This window comes from Petromyzon marinus, chromosome 9 (genome assembly GCF_048934315.1).
Source record: "Petromyzon marinus isolate PM22_M1 ecotype Great Lakes invasive population chromosome 9, UKy_Petmar_22M1.pri1.0, whole genome shotgun sequence".
Taxonomy (NCBI): domain Eukaryota; kingdom Metazoa; phylum Chordata; class Hyperoartia; order Petromyzontiformes; family Petromyzontidae; genus Petromyzon; species Petromyzon marinus.
This window is the reverse complement of record NC_133675.1, coordinates 13,194,454-13,216,527: the sequence shown is the minus strand read 5'-3', so window position 1 is coordinate 13,216,527 and position 22,074 is coordinate 13,194,454. Positions and strand designations below refer to the sequence as shown.

The window sequence follows — 22,074 nt, the reverse complement described above, 5'->3', positions numbered from 1 at the left end:
CCCTTAACCTCGAGAACAAAATGGAGTACGCGGATGAGGCCCTCCCCCCCCGTTTGTAAATGGCCACAGTGGCAAGACAGCGCCGAAGCAATCGCCGAAGCAAGTTTACCATAAACATTCCTCCGTGCAACACACTTTCATGGGGCAGAACTCAGCGCGAGAGCGACGACGACGGCTCATCACGGTGCAGCTATTTTCCAGCAGCTGATCTGGATACCTGCCGGAGGACAATGACTCCACTTCACGGAGGGCGTTACACGACGGACCGCGTGAGCAAAAAACAAACACCCCCAGTGTGAAACGAAACATCTGCAGTTACTCCCGTGACTCATTTTTAGTTTTACACAACAGTGGCGCAATGGGGCCTCGCCTTCTCGCAGCCGCCACCCTGCGGCAGCCCCACACTGCGGGGCGACACCGTGCCAAGGTTGTTCCGCCATTGTGACCATGAACCAGTGGGTAACGGCTGGCCACTCTAAACTGGAGCCACGGCAATTCCATCCCCCCCCTCCCGCTTTAGAGTTAATGTTCAACGTCGAGCCCACTTCAAAGCTTGGTCTGCACTAGATGCTGACTTGTTGCGGTTGGGTTATGCCAGGAGAAAGGTGCCGAAAAGTCAACGGCCAAACCCCGTGGCTGATAAAGAAGCCGGTGCCTTTATTTCGGGCGTGAAGCAGTGGCGCAATAGCTGTTAGCCGCACTGCACTGCGAACCCAGGTGAGCTAAATTGATATGTCCTCTCAAGGTCCCTAAGATCTGGGGATGCAGATCTTCTCTGTATTCCCAGGTCAAGGTTTCGGTCGATGGGTGACCGAGATTGTTTCCCGTGTAGCTCCCAGGCTATGGAACGCTCTTCCACGAGACATCAGGATTTCTGAGTCTGTGGACGATTTTAAAATGCACATTAAATCCTATTTATACGCGTCTGCTTTTTAAACTTTTAGTTCAATTAGTAAATTGTTTTTGAGATCTATGATGAAAAGCCGCTATATAAATGTAATTATTATTATTGGCAAGCGATTTCTGAACAGGTCCTGGGCCTGCCTTCAGCACGCTATGTTCAAGTATAACCTCCACAGCCAACATGGTGTGGGGATGGGCGTCATCCAGTCATGTATTCAAAAAGGGTCGTAAATATGCACCAGGTATTCACTTGAGGCCGAGTTGACCTAGGGGAGGCCCAGGACCGGTTCAGACAATTCTCACTGGTGTTGGCCGCGAGCGGGAATCGAACTCGGGTCGCCAGGTTCGTAGTGCAGCGTGCTAACCGCTACACTACCACTCTTTCACACGAACGCAATCAAACAGGGCATTATGGACCCACATCTTATTTTCTAATCTGGCTCTCCTGAGCGTGTGATGAAACTTCAGTATTTTTTTTCTTCAGCAATTTTTCTGGGAATATACGCGTGCTTTAAACACAACCGATTATTCCACACAATTCCGCTGAATATACGAAACAGCTTTTCGTTTTGCTTTCAACTTGTGTATCGTCCGCTATGGCTGCGACGCTACACGCAGAGCAGAGCAGACTGGGCGTTCTCGAGCTTAACCATCAGTGTTCATCAATTACTCCGCGAATCGTTGCCACTACGTCTTCCCCCACTACCTCTGCTGAATCAGCGCACGGCAGCGAAGTCGGTTATCAGATTGCACGAGGGTGGTTATTGTCCCCGTCAATACGCAAAACAGGACGCACCCAAACCACCAGAACCTTGCAGCAACAGCGTTACGACGACGTCAACAACACGCACAAGCACTAATCTTTATTACAGCGCAAGGTACTCCTTTAAATGGGCTCCTCCACCCCGGGGGAAGCCTGTATCCCACGAGCCGCGATGGGCGTTGGCGGCACCTCTCGGACGCTGATCTCGGTGCGGCCTCTGCAGCGGGGAGGGGGGGTGGGAAGGCAGGCGGCGTCCGCCCAGGGCCACCGTAAAATGCTTCCGTCCCGGGCCCTGCCCGGAACGGCGATCCCGGTGCCGTCGCTAGCCGCGAGGCCGTACCGACCGCCGGTTCTGACGCGCCGCTCCGCTGCGGCCAGAATGTGACACGCCGCTGTCGGCCGTCATCGGCCAGGCGGGGGGGGGACGACGCGTGGCAGCGGCACGAACGCGCGCCAGTTTTTCGCACACGCAACCAAACAGGGCATCATGGACCCACGGATTTTTTTTTTCTCCCCAATCTGGCTCTGCCGAGCGTGTGCGATAAAACTTCAGTAGAAAAAAAGTTTCCTTAGAAATTTTTCGGGGAATAAACGAGTGCTTTTAAACGTAACCGTACGCGCGGCAGTTTTCGCTCGTTGCGCTATGCTCCCTAAAGGGAGACTTGTTGCGCTTGTATGTCAGTACCGGATGTACGTTGAACTTATTTTGCGCCGTACATAGAGCCAGCCGTGCTAAAATCGGAGGTGCGGGCGTCGAATGGTGCGAGGAGAAGATTCGTGGTCCTTTTTTGATTGGGCAAAGGTACCGTTTCCATTACACTACGTGTTTAAGAACGGCATTTGGCTATCAAGGAATGCAATAATATAATTACAAATAAGCTCATGCTGGGCGACAGATTTCATGGCCGATACTAGCGATGCTGGCTACGGAACAACTTTCCGCATGTGCAATCTATCGAATGAGCCTGTGCCACACGCCAGGTCGGTTCGTGGGCACAGAGGGTAGAACAGAGCCAGCACAGTGGGTGAGAGTGATCCGCCTGCCAAGCACAACAACAACGACGACGATGACAATATTGATGCTCCGAAATAAAACCTGAATTCGCTGAAGCAGCTAAAACTGCCATTGGGTTACTGCGTGTTAAGTGTTGGTGCTGGATTATTTTGCCGGTGAATTATCTGCCCAGTCCCTTTTATCCTTAAATAAGGGTTTAAAGACTTCCGAATGTTGGTCCACCGGACTTAAGGAGGGGAGAGACTTCGGCACCTTAGGCGGACGCGCCTCAATAAACACGCACGTTAAGACTTTAATTCAAATACATCGCTCTGCTAGGCGATGACGACGACGACAACGGTGGATTCTCAATTAAAAACTCGATACACTAAGCGCACGCATCCGATCCCACAAAAGCACATCTCCTGCTGGTCGAACCCCATGTGAAACCTATCCCCCCCCCCCTCCCAAGCGCCGTCCATCACTCCACTAATACGGCAGCTTTACGGCCCCCCACCCACCCCAGCCCGCTCTCTCCACGTCTCTGCCCGCGTCTCTGCCCGCGTCTCTGCCCACGTCTCTGCCCACGTCTCTGCCCACGTCTCTGCCCACGTCTCTGCCCACGTCTCTGCCCACGTCTCTGCCCACGTCTCTGCCCACGTCTCTGCCCGCGTCTCTGCCCGCGCCTCTGCCCGCGTCTCTGCCCGCGTCTCTGCCGACGTCTCTGCCCACGTCTCTGCCCACGTCTCTGCCCACGTCTCTGCCCACGTCTCTGCCCACGTCTCTGCCCGCGTCTCTGCCGACGTCTCTGCCCACGTCTCTGCCCACGTCTCTGCCCACGTCTCTGCCCACGTCTCTGCCCGCGTCTCTGCCCGCGTCTCTGCCCGCGCCTCTCCCGATGCCGGTAGCGCCCACTGCTCAATGCACGCGCAGGCAGCCACCCCTGGCAAGCGGCGGTGGCGCGCAGCCCAGCAATAGGCAAAGCAAATGTAGCGAGGCGCCAGAAACCTGAACTCATCCCTGCTCACGCCTTGTTGACCTTTAACCTTCTTAGTTCCTTAATAGCTATAATGTATGCTGCGTGCCAAAATGTAAAAATGCTGATCTTAGAGCGGATGGTATTCACTTCAAAACGGTTATTAAAATGACCAGCGATCAAATGCAACTTGGACACCATTGATAATTTCGCCAACGAATATGCAGTTCCCAATGCAAGCCACCACCATGCCTCGAGTCGCGGGCCCTTATAATATAAATACAATGTTTGCTTTCCTCACCTTGAGAGCTTTGCCATGGAGCAGTTCGGCATTCATTTACTGAAGCCCACAGGAGAAGTGATCACGTTTAAAGAACAATGCGGGGGAAATAATAGCGGGCACTCCCGATTGCATTCGTTTCGGGGTAATATTTCATCTCCGTCTCTGCGTAACCAGTTTCAACGGCCCGCTTGCGGTCTAGAAGCCGAGCCAAACAAATGTGCAATTTATGTTGCCGTTTTAATTTGAAGCGCTGCAGTAATTTTCCGCTGGCAAAACAACCGCTCGTTTTGTTCACGCGCTCCTCGGCCTCTTCGCCTTTTCGCGTTGGGAGGGTGGGGTGAATAAAAGTGTTAGCCATTTTTTTTTTTAAACCACATAAATTTCACTAGAGTCAATTTAGACAAACCGGTGACAAGGTTAAATATCCCGCGTAACTTTTAAGCAGCGTTACACGTTACGAAAACAAGACAAAAGCTGACTCAAAGGCCAAAGCAAACACTACGGTTACCAAAAAACATCTTGATCTGCTCTCTATTTGGTATCTGCGTGCGAGCGCACAGAGCAGCGCATTGTTTTGATTTTCCGTTAACTTGGGGTGATTCTTTTTTACGATTAAATGACAGTTACTGTTCGCATGGCGAAGTGGATCCGGTGATGTCGTCTGCGCCCACTAGAAAGTGGAATTTCACCTTCGGCAAAATCCTTACAGTGTCGCAGACACATTAACCCATGGCGGTGCTGACCTGTCCACCATTAACCACCCCCCTCTCCGGGTGCGCCAGCACCACGCCCGACCGCCTTTGTCTCCCCAGTGGCGATGTTTACTACACACCGCACCAGGTTCTCATTTGAGGCCGAGTCGCCCTAGGAAAGGCCCAGGACCGGTTCAAATAATTATAGGTCACTGGTGTTGGTCGTGAACCGTACTTTATTGTTCAGTAGGAAATGTAGGAAATGTTCATTTAAAAGATGACAAAAACGGGAGTTGACGGGGTGGCTAAATGTTTCAGAGAAATATGCATCAATGTACGACATATCCGAGGATCGTAAGAGGTTGCGGTAGATTGGGGAGGCCTTCATCCATCGGGGAATGAACCATGCCTGATGATGCTAAGGAGAAGTATAAAGCTAAGTCAGTCACCCACGATGTTGTCAATTGCTGATAATTAGAAAGCCGACAAAAAATAGACCGAGAGTTATTCTCTTGTTAACGGATCTCTCTCATAATTAAACACTGTCATACAACATACAGGGCAGATTCATTTGTTGTATACCAGACAGTCAATAATAACAGGGCAATTAAGGCAACTGCAGTTATAATCTTGAGCAAGCCAACTTAAAACTGGCACTGTTCCCCGGGCAACAATAGCAAAGGAACCTCCCCAAGCACACGTGCCCATCTTAGTGGGGCAGATGGACCGAGCACCTGCAGGGTTGAAATTCTATGCCTCCGTTCCGTTCGAACGTGTGTAAAAAAAAAATATACGCCGCCTCCCTCCACCATCCATCCATCCATCCCCGACCCTCCCAACCAGCAACCTCCACCCCCTTCCTTCCCCACCACCACCACCACCACCACCACCACCCCCCCCCCCCCAAAAAACCCCTTCACCCAAAACCCCACTTACTAATGCCCCAAAGCCAATACAAAAACCACGGGGCCAGCTCTGCTTGCTCACTCCCCCGCAGTCAGCCGGCATCCGGCTTAGCGTTAACCCGATCCCCATTACCAGCAGACGAGTGTTGTTTTGAAAGTGGCCGCCCCCCCCCCCATTCCAGCCAGCCAGAAACATGACCTTTGACTGGGCCCTTTCAAAACCATCAGCCTCACTCTCCCCTTGGCGGGGAAAGATTTATTATTTCTCATGCTCGCGTCTGTTCTGCGCTGCCTACTCACGAAAGACAATCAAACGTCAACTCTCCTATCGCTCGGTTGAGTTGCCGCTCAAACACAACACGACAGGAATGTATAGCGCAGAAGCCGTGGTTATTCGAACATGTGATTTCATTCAGAAGTTTAATTTCAGAGGAATTTCCACAACTCGCATATAAAACCTTCAATGGAGACATTAAGATTGGCAGACAATGGCTTATTCTTAACTTTCAGAAACCTTCCCATGAATGTGGGCATGTTAAATAAAACACGATGTTGCGGTGCGGCAGATTAATACGGCACAAATTAAGGAGTGTACAGAATTTTAAATCTTTCACGGAAAGCAGATACATTATACAAAAGTCACCAACGTTTTTCAATTAATTAAGAAAACTGTAACACCACAAAATGTTTCGGGTCAGATTTCAAATGACCCTAACCTACCACAAACGTTCGTGTTCAAGAAGAGGCTTCCACTACTTTAACTCCACGTCTAAGTCTTTTTTTTCCTGGTGTCCTGACATTCATTTTCCATGTCGGTCTCAAACTCGTTCATAAAGTTTGAAAAAAAAAACAACCCACCAAATGGTGACTCCACGCGGGATCAACTGTATCATCCCACTAAACAAATGAGCCTTTCAAAACCGAGAATCGCCGTCCGCTTCTTTTTGTTCCTTTGTTTGAAACAATGAAAAAAAATGGGAGGCAAAACCTGCACGGTTATCTTTTTAGTGGCGTAAAGATGTACAGTTTAACAGATGTCCTTCCAAATCCCCAGCAATCCCACTAAAACACATCTCTGTGAGCATCCAGCTAGATTAAATCGCTGGACTTGTGGTTCCAAAGCCTGGGGTTTTAGGTAAGAGAGCTTTGCCTTTGTCAGGGGAGTTTAGCTTTTTGTACTGGAAATAACAATAGCTGCTACTCTTCCACAGTGTGCCATTGTATTTGAGAGGGCTTTCATCTCAATATTTCACGGTGAAGTATGTAAACTTTACCACCACACTCATCAAACGTGCTCGCCACTCCTGTGCAAATGTCTGTGAACCAATGCACAATATTTCAAATCGATTAAGCGTTCTTTGTACAGTCCAATTAAAAAAGAATGGCCATACACTGTATGAGGCAGTAAACACATTACTGACAGGAGAATGTAAATACATTTTTTAAAATTTATATAATGCTTGCAAGTTCCCAAAATTGTCAGTTTAGTATAGTACAACAAGGCATTATGGGAGATGTGGGGCTATTTTTAAACAACTCCCCCCGCCCCTTTCTCCCTGACTTAATTTCTTCTTCCCTCACCTTCCCCTCTCCACATAAAAGTGCACGCACACCCGCTCAAGGTCCCCACTCGGCGGGGCAGCGAGCCCAATCTCCTCCCTCCTCTATATCCAGGAGCAGAGTTCGGGACGTACGTCCACGGAGGTTTTATACTCCCCAAACACTGCCCCCCCCCCCCCTGCTCCCCATAGCGGGCTCCTATTGAAATATATATAAAAACTTTTTTTATTAAAAGCTTTGGTTACCTTGGAATTCTTCTCAAAAATATCTATAATATTCTTACATCAAGAGGGCAGTAGCCAAGGAGGGGAGGTACACTCTCTCACTCTCTCTCACAGGGCTCAGTTGCCAGCCCTATCCTACAACCTGCAGAATCTTGATTTAGTGAGTGCATGCACTGCTTTAATAGAGAGAGAGGAATTTATGAAGCCCATGTCTGGGTTTTTATTTTTACAGATTCATACTTTTGGACACCGCCATGATGGAATGATTAGCTGCACTCTGAATTAACTAATCCAGGTCACATGCTCGATCTTCTGGCGCAGCAGCTGAAACAAACGGGGCTAGATTCTTAAATTCTCCCACCATGCATCTGTCCACCCAGCAGTATAAATGGGTACACCACAGTGAGACGATCGACAGGTCACGTGCGGTGGGGGGGGGGGGGGAGGTAAATTGTGGGCACTCCGACATTCCAAAAGGTTTGGCCAGTGTGGAAGAGTAGACCAAAATACCCTCCAGAGGGGCTCTATAGAGCTCCCTCTTGTGGAGGCCTTCCCTCTGCAGTGGCATCGGCAAGACATTGCACGGCTGCACTTTTTGGGTGCTGTGATGTACAGGGGTCGGTGTCTTAACACTGGATCATTCCTCGCTGCTATCCCCATCTGCAGGCTGCTGCCTGGGACATTATTGTAACACTATACAGACATCAATCCACATCCTGGTGTTGCCGGGAGAGCCAAGGTCAAAATCAGAGTGGTTCGCAGTCATCTTAATTGTGCCGAGGCAGCAGTGTGAGCCGAGCCTCGGTGCTCGTGGGTTAACGGGTCAATCGGCGATTGATATGACAAGCGGAGCAAAGACTTCTACGGTGACAGATGTGCACACACACACACAAGACTCACAGAGTACCATGAATGGCAGAAGCGTGGAAATATACTACATAGTATACATTAAGACAAAGATAGCCATAACAGCCTTTTGGGGCAAGTGCTGTTCGCGAGAACCTATTAATCGCTGGCATGGCACACGAGTGGGGTAGGTCGCCAGCACCATACCCGGCCGCCTTTGTCTCTTCAGTGGCGATGTTTATACACCGCCCCAGGTACTCATTTAAGGCTGGGTTGACCAGAGGGGAGGGCCCAGGGTCATTTCAGATATCACTCGCCACTGATGTTAGCCGTGACGGGACTCGGAAAGTGAGCATATTTCCACACCACGTGGATACGTATTAGCACAGGGGAAAGGGAAAACAAGAAAGAAAACCTGCACGCACACTTGACATACCCTGAAAGGAAAAAGTGCTTCCTGGTTAGGGCAAAAGGTTCCCAGTGGGGGTGGGAATCACAGCAAGGGCAAGATCAGTTCCATTCTTTGAGGAGAGACGATGAAGAGGGAAGAAAAGGCTCTGGAAGAGGGGAGTGGTGGCTCAAAACGCGAGAAATAAACCACTCGCTTGAATAAAACCAGGAAAACGAAGGGTACAGCCCTGCTTACTGGCTCCATAAATAACAAGTCAAACCCCAGGTCTTAAACGATGCTGAATTGGCAGTGGCGCGCAAGAACAAATAACAACAAGTTCATCAACACTGCCATAAAGCGCAGGGGAAAATAAGAGATAGCAGACGGCATTACAGACAATGGGCCCTCCATCATGACACCTCCGCACCTCCGATTAGCACGGTTGGCTACGTGCGGTGCGAAAGAAGTTAATCATGCGTGCATACATAACAGAGAGAACAACGCCATGTATAGGCATGGCCCTTTCACTCGGGGCCCCGAATCGGTGACTTCGTGCCCATGGCGGGGGGGGGGGGTACACGCTGGCTGCACACCATGGCAGTCAACGAGGTTCAACAGTGCCCCCTTTTCCCGGTGTTCATAACTCGTTGTTTACGGTTTATGAGAAACGAATATCTGGGATGCCAATGACGAAAGCGTGGAGCGAGCAGAACACTGGGCCGGGGGAAGACTGCATAGAACTCCCTCGAAGTACTGTATATGTTAAACAGCCATTCGTCACGTACACACGCGTACTTGCAGTCGCGTTGTCCATGACCCTTGGCATGCGTCTCTTTGGACAACTTTGAGTCTCGTTTATAACTTTCCATAAAAATAACCACGACAAGATGGGAGACTTATTTAACCACACGCTGGGACAAAAAAATATCAACAATTTTTGGCCTAATCCTGTAGGTCAAACTTCTTCCATAAATATAGAGATCGTATTTTTTATTTATTTAACAGCTTTGGAAATTTAAACCACGTGCAATCATATATTCATTTGAAATATACCACGTAATTTTCACGAGGGTGCTTTTAGATGTTGACATTTTACCTTTGATGTATTTTTATATTTTATAGCAAATTAAACATGTATACACTTAATAACTGCACTGCATATTCAGTACAAATATAATTATTGAAAAAAATCACGTACAGAGCCCTCCTGTAAATACACCGCTGGATGAAGCCTCCGCACGTCATATAGGTCAAGGAGGAGGATATTGGACGACCCTTCGCCACGCTGGGCAGTAGCGAGTTAAGAAAAAGTCTCGAGGGCCCAGGACCAGTTCCTTTATCACTCGCCACGAACATGGTCGCCAGGGTTGATCGTGCAGTGGCAGTGCACCAACTACCGCGCCAACGTTCACTCCCCCCCGCTCCCTCCCCCACCCTATATTCTCCACCCTCTGATAACTGTAAATATGGAAGTTTATCACTTGTTCCATTTAGTCTATTTATATTACTGCGTGTCATCAAATAAAACAAGTGCATCTATTTGGTGCAATTAGCACGGTTGGTTACGTACGGTGCCAAAGAAGCTCGACTTACATACACAAATGCAAGTGCCACAACGCCTCAAAGCGCCTTGTAGAATCCCGCGTAACTGCGTGCGGGCCGCGTGTAACGAGTCTGTCCGTGGGGTCATTCGGCCGAGGAAGGCCGAGGGCAACGGTGGTGCATACACACTTGGCGGGCGGGGCGGGGGGGGGGCGGCGGTGCACTGCGGCCCCCCCCCGTGTTGTTCGACAGGCCTCGGTGTTGTGTTTGCCACCGCATTAAAACACGGCGATGGTGTTTAGAGGAGGCGCTCTCAGGCCACAGTCGGTACCGGCACCAACAATAGCGGCGGGCACGGTACATTAGGCTCGCTCTTCAAACAGAGGCCTCTCCACCTGCTCGGGGGGGGGGGGCGGGGGGCGGGGCCCAGCGTGTCACTTGCTATTCTGTTTATCTTGGCCGCTTCATTTGTCGAATTCAAAACACATTAACAATACATAAGATGCGTGCACGCGCGCGTGCACACTAAACGAACTCGAGCGTGAATATGACTTGCAAGACCGTCTGTGGCACCCGGCGATGGGTCATCTTTGTATAAATATAAAATCAATAAGACGAATAGGGTCCCAAACCCCACTGCCCGCCCACCCTCCCCTTCCTCTAAGTCGTGCCATGCATGTACCCCGATACAGGTATAAGCCTTCAGACAAAAACACGTCACATCATAAATCCATCTGGAGGATACAGTTACGTTTAAGACTTCCTCGCCGTGTTGACGCCACTGCCTGCGGCTCAGCGTCTGTAATCAATCTTACACCTATAATATATTTATTTACTTCCGAAAATGTATCAATATTACCCAACTTAATAACGAACGCCAACATTTTTCTTTTCGACAATCTACAGCGACGCTAAAATTACGTGTCATCTTTTGTCAAAGGCAAGGCGTGTGTGTGTGTATATATATGGGATTTGATTGGTTTAGAATTACACGGGTATCAAACAAAAATATTCAGAAAAATGTCACACGTCAGTCCGCTCAGGCTCAGCCTCTTCCAGAGGGGGGGGGGGGGGAGGGTAAAAATTGTGACCAAGTGCTTGCTCGGTTGATTATGATGTGACAATTTGATTTTCCCCTTTTTGCAACGCGATTGGACGTGGTATTCTTTAACCACTGACAATGAACGAACAACAATGGGAGGCTTTATCCGCCGTGTTATTTGGTCACCTATTTTGCTTTCCTTGGAAGAGCTACAATATGAAAGCTAACTTGCCCCACATGGGTGCCGAATAAATCTGCGGAGGAAACTAACAAGCAACACATGTAGGCCAAAAACCGAAATTTCACTTTGGAAATTCCTTTGCTTGGAGAGCCAGTAAAGTTGACCGAGAATAATTATTTATTAACAATAATGCCGATGAATATTTCTATTGTGGCTTTTATTTTAACAGTCATCGTTTGTGTTGCAAGTGTAGTTCATGCCCGTCTCAAATGAAAAAAAGCTGCGAATGCAATCGAGTGCGAGGGAACGCTCGCAGCAGCCACATGAGGGTACGGAGACGCAAGCAACATTAATGACCCACTGGTGCGAGCTTTAGCGTAAACACAAATTGTTGTGTTCTTTATAGTCTCAGAACTTTCCCAGCACCTTCCCAACAAACAGCCCCAGACCCCTCGCTGCTGCCCCTCACATATTTATTATTTTTAACACCCCACGTTCCCAAGCAAGCATCTATCAGCTTCTTGGACTCGCCCGTCACACTGTAATCTCATGGAACCAGAGACCCAGCTACGACACACATGGCAGCCAAAAACCTAAACAATGTCGATGAAATGTATGCTGCGTATACACACAAAGAAGGGCACTTTAAAATGACTTACTAAATTGGACGATAACAGTTCAAACACCAACACACATTATACTGTTAGTTTTTAAAATGAACGAACTTGTTGTACAATTACTGTGTGGAAAACATTATGGCGGGAGGCGGGGGGGGGCATTCCTTGTGAAAACATTTGAACACCCCTAATATAGCGGGGTCGAGCGGTGGCACAGTGGTTAGCGCATCGCGCTATGAACCGCGTGACCTCAGCGAGATTTCTCGACCACGGCTAACATCGGTGCCGAGTGACATCCGAACCAGTCCTGGTCCACCGACGCCCCACCTCGCCCACTTCACGAACCTACACTGACCAGCATGGTGAAGTATGATTTTTTTTTTTAAATGGTTATAATCAACATGGTGTGTGGGTAGGTAGGCCTTCGATGCAACAGACCACAGTTTGGCAAGCCAGAAGAACGACAGTTGTTGGCAGATTACTAATGCAGCAGCACCCTTTCGTGGGTAAGGCTGCAGCTGAAAAATGTGACTTTATTTGTTTAAGCCCCAAATGCTGAAAGTTTACTCTCAAGATCAATGCCGTTAATAGGTAACACGTTCCCCGTGGTTTTTTTCTCTCTTCCATTTCCCTGAAGGCCAGGGCACTCGTCAATTAAACATGCTCCCTTTCCCATACATTTATTATTATTATAACTGCTATCACAGTTGGGTTTTATAATGTAGTTTTTGGCCTCGGCTCAACACTCATTCCAGGGCAATGTCACATAGCGAAAAAACCTCTGCGCACAACAAAACAATCATTGACGTAACTGGTCCCAGATGCTGAACAATTGATAACGCAAGGATTTTTTTTCGTGAAATAACGCTCGAAACACACGCAAGTTCGAAGGCACGAATGCAAAAAGACAGGATGGCGGCTACAGATTAAATACGCCAGGATTTGCCTGAAATGTTAAGGCTGTCGTTTTCGCGAAATAAGAAACGCGAATTGGCCGCTGCATTTCCTACGCAATAATGGTGCAAAGAAGCGGTAAAACTTGAAAGCACTTGTAATAATTTCTGCAAATACACGGTAGATGACGACAAGTGGCTTCAGCTTTTTTTGTATATTAAATTGATGAAACGTTTTTTTCTTGAAAAAGCTGTAGGCTTGAACAAAATGTTTTTATTGGGCAACAACGTAATAATCGAACGCGACAAACAAAAAGGGGAGAAAGAAAACTGACTCACGCTTCGCTAACCGCTTTCAAAAACAAGAACAATCCTGGAGATGGCCAAAAATGATTTTTTTTTCTTTCTAATAAACGACTGGGAAATTAAGCAACAAAAAGTCACAACGGGGCCGAATAGAGCGCCATTAGCTCTGGTTAATAAGGAGTGACTGTAAACTAGCCGAAACCCGAGCCCCCCCCACCGCTCTCCGGACCTAATTGCTCTGTAACGGAGACGGCGGCGTGCTCAAAATGGCAAGCGTCTGGGCGCACGGACGTCTATTAGTGCGCCGCTCCGCTCAGCGGCAGGCAGGACCTTGGGTGCTGACGCTCAAACAGAACGGGAGAGAGAGCAGGAGAACGTCGCCCGCCCGCTTGGCCGTCCGCACACGCACGCTCGCACGCTCCGTCGCTCGTTTAAACCGTGGAATGGGGCCACGGGGCCGGCCGCTTATTAAAACGCAGCCACGCCCGTGACGAACCCGCTAAAACTCAAACACAAGCGGGATTTCTTAATCTTGCTGCCTTGGCCAAGATGAATGGCACAATGGCAGGGCAGGGGGTCTCAGAGGCTAAACCTGCCAACCCTCCTGAGTACGGCTGACTGGCCCATGGCCCACGACCCCGTGCCTGAAAAGGAGCCCCCCCTCCACCCTGCCCTCACAGCGCCTTGCCCACTCACTCCCCTCCCGTGAATGTAAGGGCACAAGCAGAGCCGAGGCTCCCGAAACAATGCTGGTCTTGTGCGGCCTGGGTTAATCTGTGCCTGGGGGAAAGCCGATCCGGGCAACTTGTTTGTAAACTCTTGCTTGCCAAGAGCATTCCTTGGATGGCTTTGCTTTCCCTCCCTCGCTGCCCTCCCCTCCTCCCCCTTCTTTCCCCATCTGAACACCCTGACGGGCCAGTAACCACACTAGAGATATGATGGAAGCATTTACACAAACACCAACACAGGTAAGAGAAAACCTGCACAGCATGGCATCGTAGCATTTACGATGGGCAGCAAACTGATGGGGCGGAAAACTACATTTGCAGAATACAAAATAAATATACCGTCTAAACATGTCTTCACCAGCAATCGCTTTGGTCTATAATGTGACATTCAAATCAATCATACCTCAAGGAAAAAAATTAAATACTCAGGGTCCTGTTAGTTTTACTCGTAGACATGGCATTTTAAAACCAAATATTTAAGCTTCTATAATGTATTAATTTGAACTTTAGGAATACCGGCTTAACAAGAGCACAGCCTTTAGTTTTCACGTCACACGTTGCTTGCTTAACGACACCAGTAAATGTATCAACAGCTCTTTTTTCAGAATAAAAAAACGTGCGTTAAACTTCATGGCAGACCTTGACAGATCAAAAACTTGGCTCTCAATTGCGGGATGACGCAACTGAAAAGAATGACTAATACATGACTTATCGGCAATCAAACCAAGCAGACAAAACTGTTTACACAAAAACTGGAGGATCTCTATTCTTAATTCCTAACAAGTCGCCTATGATGTAATGTTTTGGAGAAAAATAATCTGCAATCTATTTGTTTTGGCCTCATTACAGGCCATTTTGAAATTAAACTAAGTTAATTTTATTTTACCAGGTAGGGTCCACTGAGCTATATAGCGCTTTTTCAGAAGTGACCTGGCCACAAATGATAGCTCAACGTAATGGCTTATCATCATGTGGAAATGTATCGCATCCAAGTACTCTAAACACATGTTTAAAAATGGAGTGAAAATTTGCCAACCCGGAGAAAAATCCAAGCGACCACAGGGAGAACATTCAAACTCCAAATATACAGGCGTCAGGGTCGGGATGGAACCGACGACCTCCTGCATGCCAGACGAGGGAGTTAACATTTTGCCAAGATTCCTGGTCTATTGGTAAGAACATATCGTGTTCTCATTGAGAACCACGGGGTGCAAAGTTATCAAGGGCCGATTACAAAATTGCAACTCTTGTTCAAGCGTGTTACATTTGATATGTCTTCACGTATGATCATTTTTTCGTATTTTCACACCTAAATACCAGCGCCAACCACCCCAAAACTCTAACAGATGTCAACACATTGAAATTCAGAAGATGAAAGTGGCAAATACATAACAATAAGTACTTTATATTCTTGGTTCTTTCGGTAAAGTCACGTTGAAGGGAAACAATAAAATAATAAAATATATATTAAACATTTGAAAAAATGTTCTTGCGGTTGGTTTTCACACCTGATGATGACTGCTTGTGTTGCAGTCGAAACGTCGTGAGAATTTTTATTGTTTTATATATAATGTATTATTTTATTGTTTCTCTTCAACGTGACTTTACCGAAAGAACCAAGAATATGAATCACTGCAGTCACGAAAGCTTTAAATCAAAATTTAATGAGTGCTTTAATTGTAAAATACTCAATCTTCAACACAAATGAGACTGTGAAACTTATTAAAATAACGTTATTCCAGTGGCTATTTGTACACGTGAAGGACTATGAAAGATATTCCTTCTTCAGACTATCCTCATTCAAAATACATTTATGGCTGCGTATGTTTTTCTCATTTGTTTTTCGGCTGTCCCTTTTTTGTCAGCGGACGATAAAAGCGGCCACAATATTGGACGCGATAAAAAAACTCATAAATAATGCTGCAGCAGCTTTATTATAAATGCCGAGCAAACTTACCACACTCTCCCAAGGAATTTCATTTCATACCATGCAAGGCACAGTGTGTGTGTGAGATGTAGATTTTGGACTAGAATATCACAAGCGAAGCCCCCAGACAACACGTTAACCCTTTCACATACATAACTACGGCTAAGGTTAACTATAAACCTCAACCTTTTTCTTTTACGAAATATACTTTTACTTAAAAAAACACAAAACATACGCAGCTAAAATCCAGCAGTTCACTACAAACCAACACGACAGAACACACGCAAGAGTGAAAGAAGCGGCGTGGCAAACGAACCACCAGAGTTCACCTTTGCCAGTTAAACACACACGGACAGGGACGTTAGGGGGGGGGCTCCTCTGTCCCTGTACTGAAGCATGAATAACAAAGCCCAACCCGCACTTAGCTGCTAATGATGTTCATTTGGATTGTTGGCCGCACCCTAAATCTCACCTGGCTTCTCTGTGCAACGAGAGATCGGTGCCACCAGACAGAGATGCATATCTGCTTTTTGAGCACATTGCGCATGAACGTACCCAGCTCAAAAGGAGAACTACCCTAAAATGTGCATATTGAGCAAAGACGCCTAAGGTCTTGGTAAGTTTGTGCCGAGTACAGTTTTATTGTTATGGTAGTGCTTTTGGAAACAACAAAATTATCATTTCAATTGGCCATTATTTGGGGGGTAATCTTGGTGGAATGTTTTAAAGTACTGTATTGAACAGAACATATTTATTTGTATTAACCCATGTTAATAATATTGTAATTGGCCGTTTGTTAAGACCATTCAGCGTGGAGAAACGTAGAAGTATGGTGAAATAACCCCCACCACGAAGACACTCACACTGCATGCAGAGGCCCTCATCCAGCAGCGGACTGACAGATGAGGACCATACACTTGCCCACACACATCACACAACAACAACATTACGTCACACCTGCTGTAAAACACAATAAAAAACACACACACAAAAAACAGCAATGCTATGCAATAGTCCTGTTAATCCCACGTCGAATTTACACACCACACCAAATCAAATGGAATCTCACGGAAGACGGGCGGCCGTCATCACCGCAAGCTGCATCACCACGACGGAGACTCACCCGTGGGCGCGGCGACTCTGCTGGACGGTCCCGGCGGGCGAGACGAGGCGAGCGTAACAGCGCACGCGAGCAGCAGCAGCAGCAGCAGCAGCTGCTGACACGAGCTCGAAGTACGGCAGCAGGCCATGGCTGGAGAGGGCTGAGCTGGCGAGGTGGCTTTTGGTGGTGGCGGTGGTGTGTGTGGGGCAGGGGCTCGCTGGGCTCTCAAGGTCTGCGCTGTGGCGTCTCCATCAGATGCACGCTGGCGCGCGGCAAGGACCCGCGCTCCCTTCCCTGCTGTCACAAACTTCCTCGCCCTCGCCCGCCCGTGGCCTGTGTGCGCTTTTGTCGTGCTGATAGAGGGGGCCTGCAGGGTCAGATCTCAGCAGAGGGCTGACCGCATAATGGATGGCCCTGCACATGGGTACAAACACACGCGCGCGCACGCACACACACACGGAACCGCAGACAACTCTGTTAAGAGTAAACAAAGGGCGAGAAGCACTGCATAACATTTAATTCAACACTGTTATTCGAGTCGCATTGAACAAAGCAAGACCACGCGATGTATCTGCTCCTGCCACTCGTGCGCTTTTGAAGTGTGTGCACCAGAACTAATTTACACATGAAATACACAAACACTGTGTATGTATAAGCAGTCTTACAGAATTGTTTCCAAAAATAGCACAAGCAGTAGCTTTCGAAGACTCTTGAGTATTTGGATCAATACTTGAAGAAAAAATAGAACGCTTATTAAACATGAAGAAAAGTAAGAACGTTGTCATTTATTTAGGTTTAAAGTCACTCTCTCAAACACATTATCTGCTTCTGCTGCATAGTTGGACCATTGATAACAAATGCATTTTAATCCAGTAACCACAGCTTAAAGCTGCATGCATATATTTCACGTTGCGCCACGCACACCACTGTAGTTCCACGTTCCCCTGTGGGTTGCTGTTTTGTTTTCACTTAAACTTTTTACATTTTTTCCTCTGTTAAGCAGAGACCCAAAACTTTTGTGCGCGTAACTTTCAGAAAGTTGCACCACACAACGTGGCGGAGCTCGCCAACACGGTCATTGCGATCATAAAAAAAGCAGTTTTTTTTCACCTAAAAGTTTAGATGTTTTGCCGTCTGTTAAGCAGAGACCCAAAACTTTTGTGCGCGCAGCTTTCAGAAAGTTGCACCAAACACCGTGGCGGTGCGCGCCAACACCATCATTGCGATCATAAAAAAATATATTAAAAAACCACACACACAAAACAGCAACAACCGAGCTGAGCGCACATTAAAAAAATATTAACTTTGTGTGTGTGCCTGTGCTGGAAGTTGAACTTTGTAGGGGGAGGCTGCGAGTTGTAGGCTGTGGGCCACTTGCTCTCAGAGCCACAGTTTGGGTTTGCTTTGCTTCGCACGCTGCCCCTGCCGACCTCACTCGCGTCTGGCGGTGGAAAATTGTGGTAATGCGTTCTCTGTTTAACCTACTAGCCGTGGGTAGAAGGCTACCCACGGCTGGGTAGAAGGCTGTGATGCGAAAAAGAGAAGGCGCTGCTAAAAGCCACGGCTTTGCTGTATTTTGGTGGTTTTTACACTCCACCCGCATGTGTTTTTTCCCCCTTTCTCTTGTCAAGCACATAAAAAAAAATTTAAAGTGATTTTCTTGTTGTTGTAACGTTCCGACCCACCCCTACTGGACATCTGTGGGAAAAAAAAATGCTTTATAGCTCATCGGATTCCTTCAGTATAAATAAATTTTCTGATTCTGATTCACTGGTTGCTCACAGCATGTACATCTGGAAACCTGGCGATGAGAATGGGGCATTATTACCGATGGCGATGACGTACTCTGGAAGCGTGTGCCACGTGGGTATAGAGCGGCCGATATATCATGTAATCGCCACGCATGTTACGAGAAACTCAAACAGGTTGCCGGTTTTGTAGGAGCAGTGAAATACTTGTGGCTGGTGTGTTGTATGGCACTGCCGAGTGTGTGCCGTGCCGAAAAATACTTGGGATTTGAAATTATATTCTCGTAAGCTTTGCAATTTCATCTTATTACCCAGATGTCATTATGGGTCTCGCTCAGCCGCGTCTGGCATTCCGACTGAGATTCCCACACGGCACACAAATGCACCACAAAATTGCTGCGGGAAGCAACTTGCTAACAACTTCCATTGCTTTTTCCAGCAATAGAACGTCAGCGAGCAGCAAGCACTCTTGAAAATTATCACGTGCAGCCGTGGATTTTTTCATGGACCCGCAATTGTATTTTGTCCATTGATGGGATTAGAAGCAGCAAACAAATGATGTTTCCACGAGATAACGTATCACCACTGTGCTCACAAACAGGCTAAACATTAACCCCACCACCACCAAGGCTCCACAGCCACCACCACATTTTTTCAAAAGGTGGCTTTTTTTCTTTTACACCCATTAATCAATCCAATACTGGATCAAAGCCTCCAGCCATGCAGTGTTGGCCATGGGGGGGGGGTGGTTTGTTGGACCATACTTCACCACTTTGATCAGTGCGGTTGCTCAAGTCAGGCGCCCAGTTAAATGGTCACAGCCACTGATGTTAGCCGGGGAATCTAACTTGGCTTTCAGGGTCAATAGCACGGGGCCAGGAACCGTTGCGCCAACACTCGACTCGCTTTTTTGTCTTTCAAACTTTTTAAAAATCCCCCACGTTGTTACAGGACCCATTAAATATTTGGCATTTCATAAAAGGGCCCTCAACAAAAGAAATGCGTGGCGCTAACGTATGAAGCCTTCACAGAATGTCAAATTGATGTTGGCTGCTGTCAACATTAATGGAAGGTAAAACCCACCCATTACTTTTTTTTTAAGAATCTCACGAGCAAAATCAAATTCCACTGCTATGCCTCTTCTTCTTCTTCTTGACTCATGTCCAACCTCTGCAGTCTTCGCCCAATATTCTGCACAGGCCCAGCGCTTCTGGTGTTGGCATTGCCAAATCTTGAGGGAAGTGCATTGTGGTGCTGCAGGACATCTCAGGAGACGGGTCCATGGTTTGCCTTCTCCTGACAAGCACATTGTGATGATGCCATCCACCGCACATCGGTTTACTTGAAGGAGGACGACGCAGTAAGATCGTGCGTTGCTGTACACTCAACAACGCGCTGACACCGAACCCATTCCAAGAAGACAAACGCAGTTCGGTACAGCCGTGATGCACGTTCAACTGGCATAGCAAAGCAGCATTTGATACATACACATTAAAAGCGCGAAACAAGACTCCACTTAACAACCACTCGCATACCCGTACATGAAGCGCTATCATTGAAACCCTCGTGTCGGTCCAATGCTGAAGTATTAAGGTCTCCCCCTTAATTCGTTTGACCATACTTCACCCCACGGGGTATTGATGAAACAGCGGGCTAACCAACAGAGACCGGTGCAAATCATCACACCAGCCGACCGCCGTTCCAAGCCGGGACCAGGAGTCCAACCCTCCACCGATCCGGTGTTACATAGCATGGAGTGTACGCCGTCTGCATATTATGCAATAAAGTAGTAGGAGCCGTGGGATATACGGTACACGTGAAGTAATCGGATCTTGAGTATTGCGCTACTCCTAGTAAGCAGATTAATAACATCACACTCGTAGTAAGCAGATTAATAACATCACACTCGTAGTAAGCAGATTAATAACATCACACTCGTAAAGACAAAGATCCTCCCCCCCCGTGTAACCTGTAACAGACTGTTGGGGCAAGCGCTGTTAGCGAGCACCTATTAAGGTCGGCACTGTGGCACACGAGGGGGTTTGGGTGGCCAGCACCACGCCCGGCCACCTTCGTCTCCCGACTGACGATGTTCACTACACACCGCACCAGGTACTCATTTGAGGCCGAGTCGACCTAAGCCCAGGACCGGTCCCGATTAAATCGTCACTGCCGGTGGCCGTGCCCGGGAATCGAACTCGGGACGCCGGATTCGTAGCGCTAATCGATACGGCCACCGCTCCCCACTGATAAAGACATCACACACAGTAATCGCACACACTCGCACACGCAAACTAACCTGCCGCTGTGGTGTCGCGTCGCTTCTTCCTTCGAACGTTCGAGTCCCCACGATTGTCTTCAAACGCTCACAAAGATCTCCGCAGAGAGGGACAGCGCTTCTCGCGCGTCCTCTCGGAAGAGAAACCTAAACCCCCCCCCCCGGCCACTGCTACCTCGGCACTCGACAGAGAGTCGAGAAAATAACAAAGAAAATTGAAATAAAAACAAGTGGTCCCCCACGCAGGCAGAGCCACGGAATCACAGCCTACTCCTCCTCCTCTCACGGATTCTTTCTCACAGCCCGGCGGCGGCGGCAGCAGCAGCAGAAACTCTTCTCTCCTGGTCTTGCCGCTCACGACTCACTCGTCTAGAGTCTAGAATAGCGCAACAATGCGACACAAGCCCGCCGCCGCTGATGTTTGTCTTCTTGTTTGGCGTTGGCCGTCCCTTTGTGCGCTGTTCCTCTGCCCCCACGCTCCGACTTCACGCGGGAGCGCATGCGGCGTGGCTCCCCGTGCGTCTTCTCCACCACCCACCACGGTCTCACAACAGCCCCAAGTCCGTAACTCCCTCTTTAGTATTGTAGCGGTGGTGGTGACGATTGAAGCGTCTGAGCGCGCACGTTGAGCGGTGCGTTGCCCGCGCAGGAGCAGCGTTCACGGCGAAAGCGCTTGCGGACTAAAGCAGCCGGATCTCATTACACTTACACTTTACACACAGACACACACACGCTCGCTTACTTACACACCGCACGCCGCAACACGTGGGCGGTCAGTGCGCGGGACTCCTACCTCCCCTCCCGGAGTAGACCCGCCCACTCACTCCGCCACGCCTATTACCATACTCGCCACGCCTATTCACACACCCGCCACGCCCACTGCAGCACTCGCCACGCCCACTAGTTCGCGTCGCCCCGCCCGCTCGGTCGTTTCGCCCCGCCCATTTACCCGTTCGGTCACGCCCACTCCCACGATAGCCACGCCCACTCCAGAAATCGCGCCGCCCATTAGTGACCGTAGTCCCGCCCACTGGTTCACCCCCCCCCATCCAACCCCCTTTGAACTTCTTCGATAAAACAAATTACTGCTGTGTTTACGTGACGCACAAAGCACAATTATTAGCAGACTCAACGCGATCGCCAATAACATCTACGGCCTTAAAGGGGGGGGGG

At 48.4% G+C, this 22,074-nt stretch overlaps 1 protein-coding gene across 5 annotated transcripts in view; it reads right to left on the bottom strand.

The window, feature by feature from the left end:
- The window catches only part of LOC116940485 (fibroblast growth factor receptor 2-like), an 89,090-nt gene extending 67,385 nt beyond the window's left edge, over positions 1-21,705 (bottom strand). For 2 of the 5 annotated variants that reach the window (XM_076065920.1, XM_032950375.2), the window contains exons 1-2: positions 20,923-21,705; positions 16,897-17,289 (exon numbers count right to left, since the gene is read on the bottom strand). In XM_076065920.1, the coding sequence (XP_075922035.1) occupies positions 16,897-17,023 (127 nt within the window). In that variant the 5' untranslated portion in view covers positions 17,024-17,289; positions 20,923-21,705. The remainder of the gene's footprint in view (positions 1-16,896; positions 17,290-20,922) is intronic. The other 3 variants (XM_076065919.1, XM_076065921.1, XM_032950374.2) reach the window with 2 other exon arrangements.
- Between the last annotated feature and the right edge of the window lie 369 nt (positions 21,706-22,074).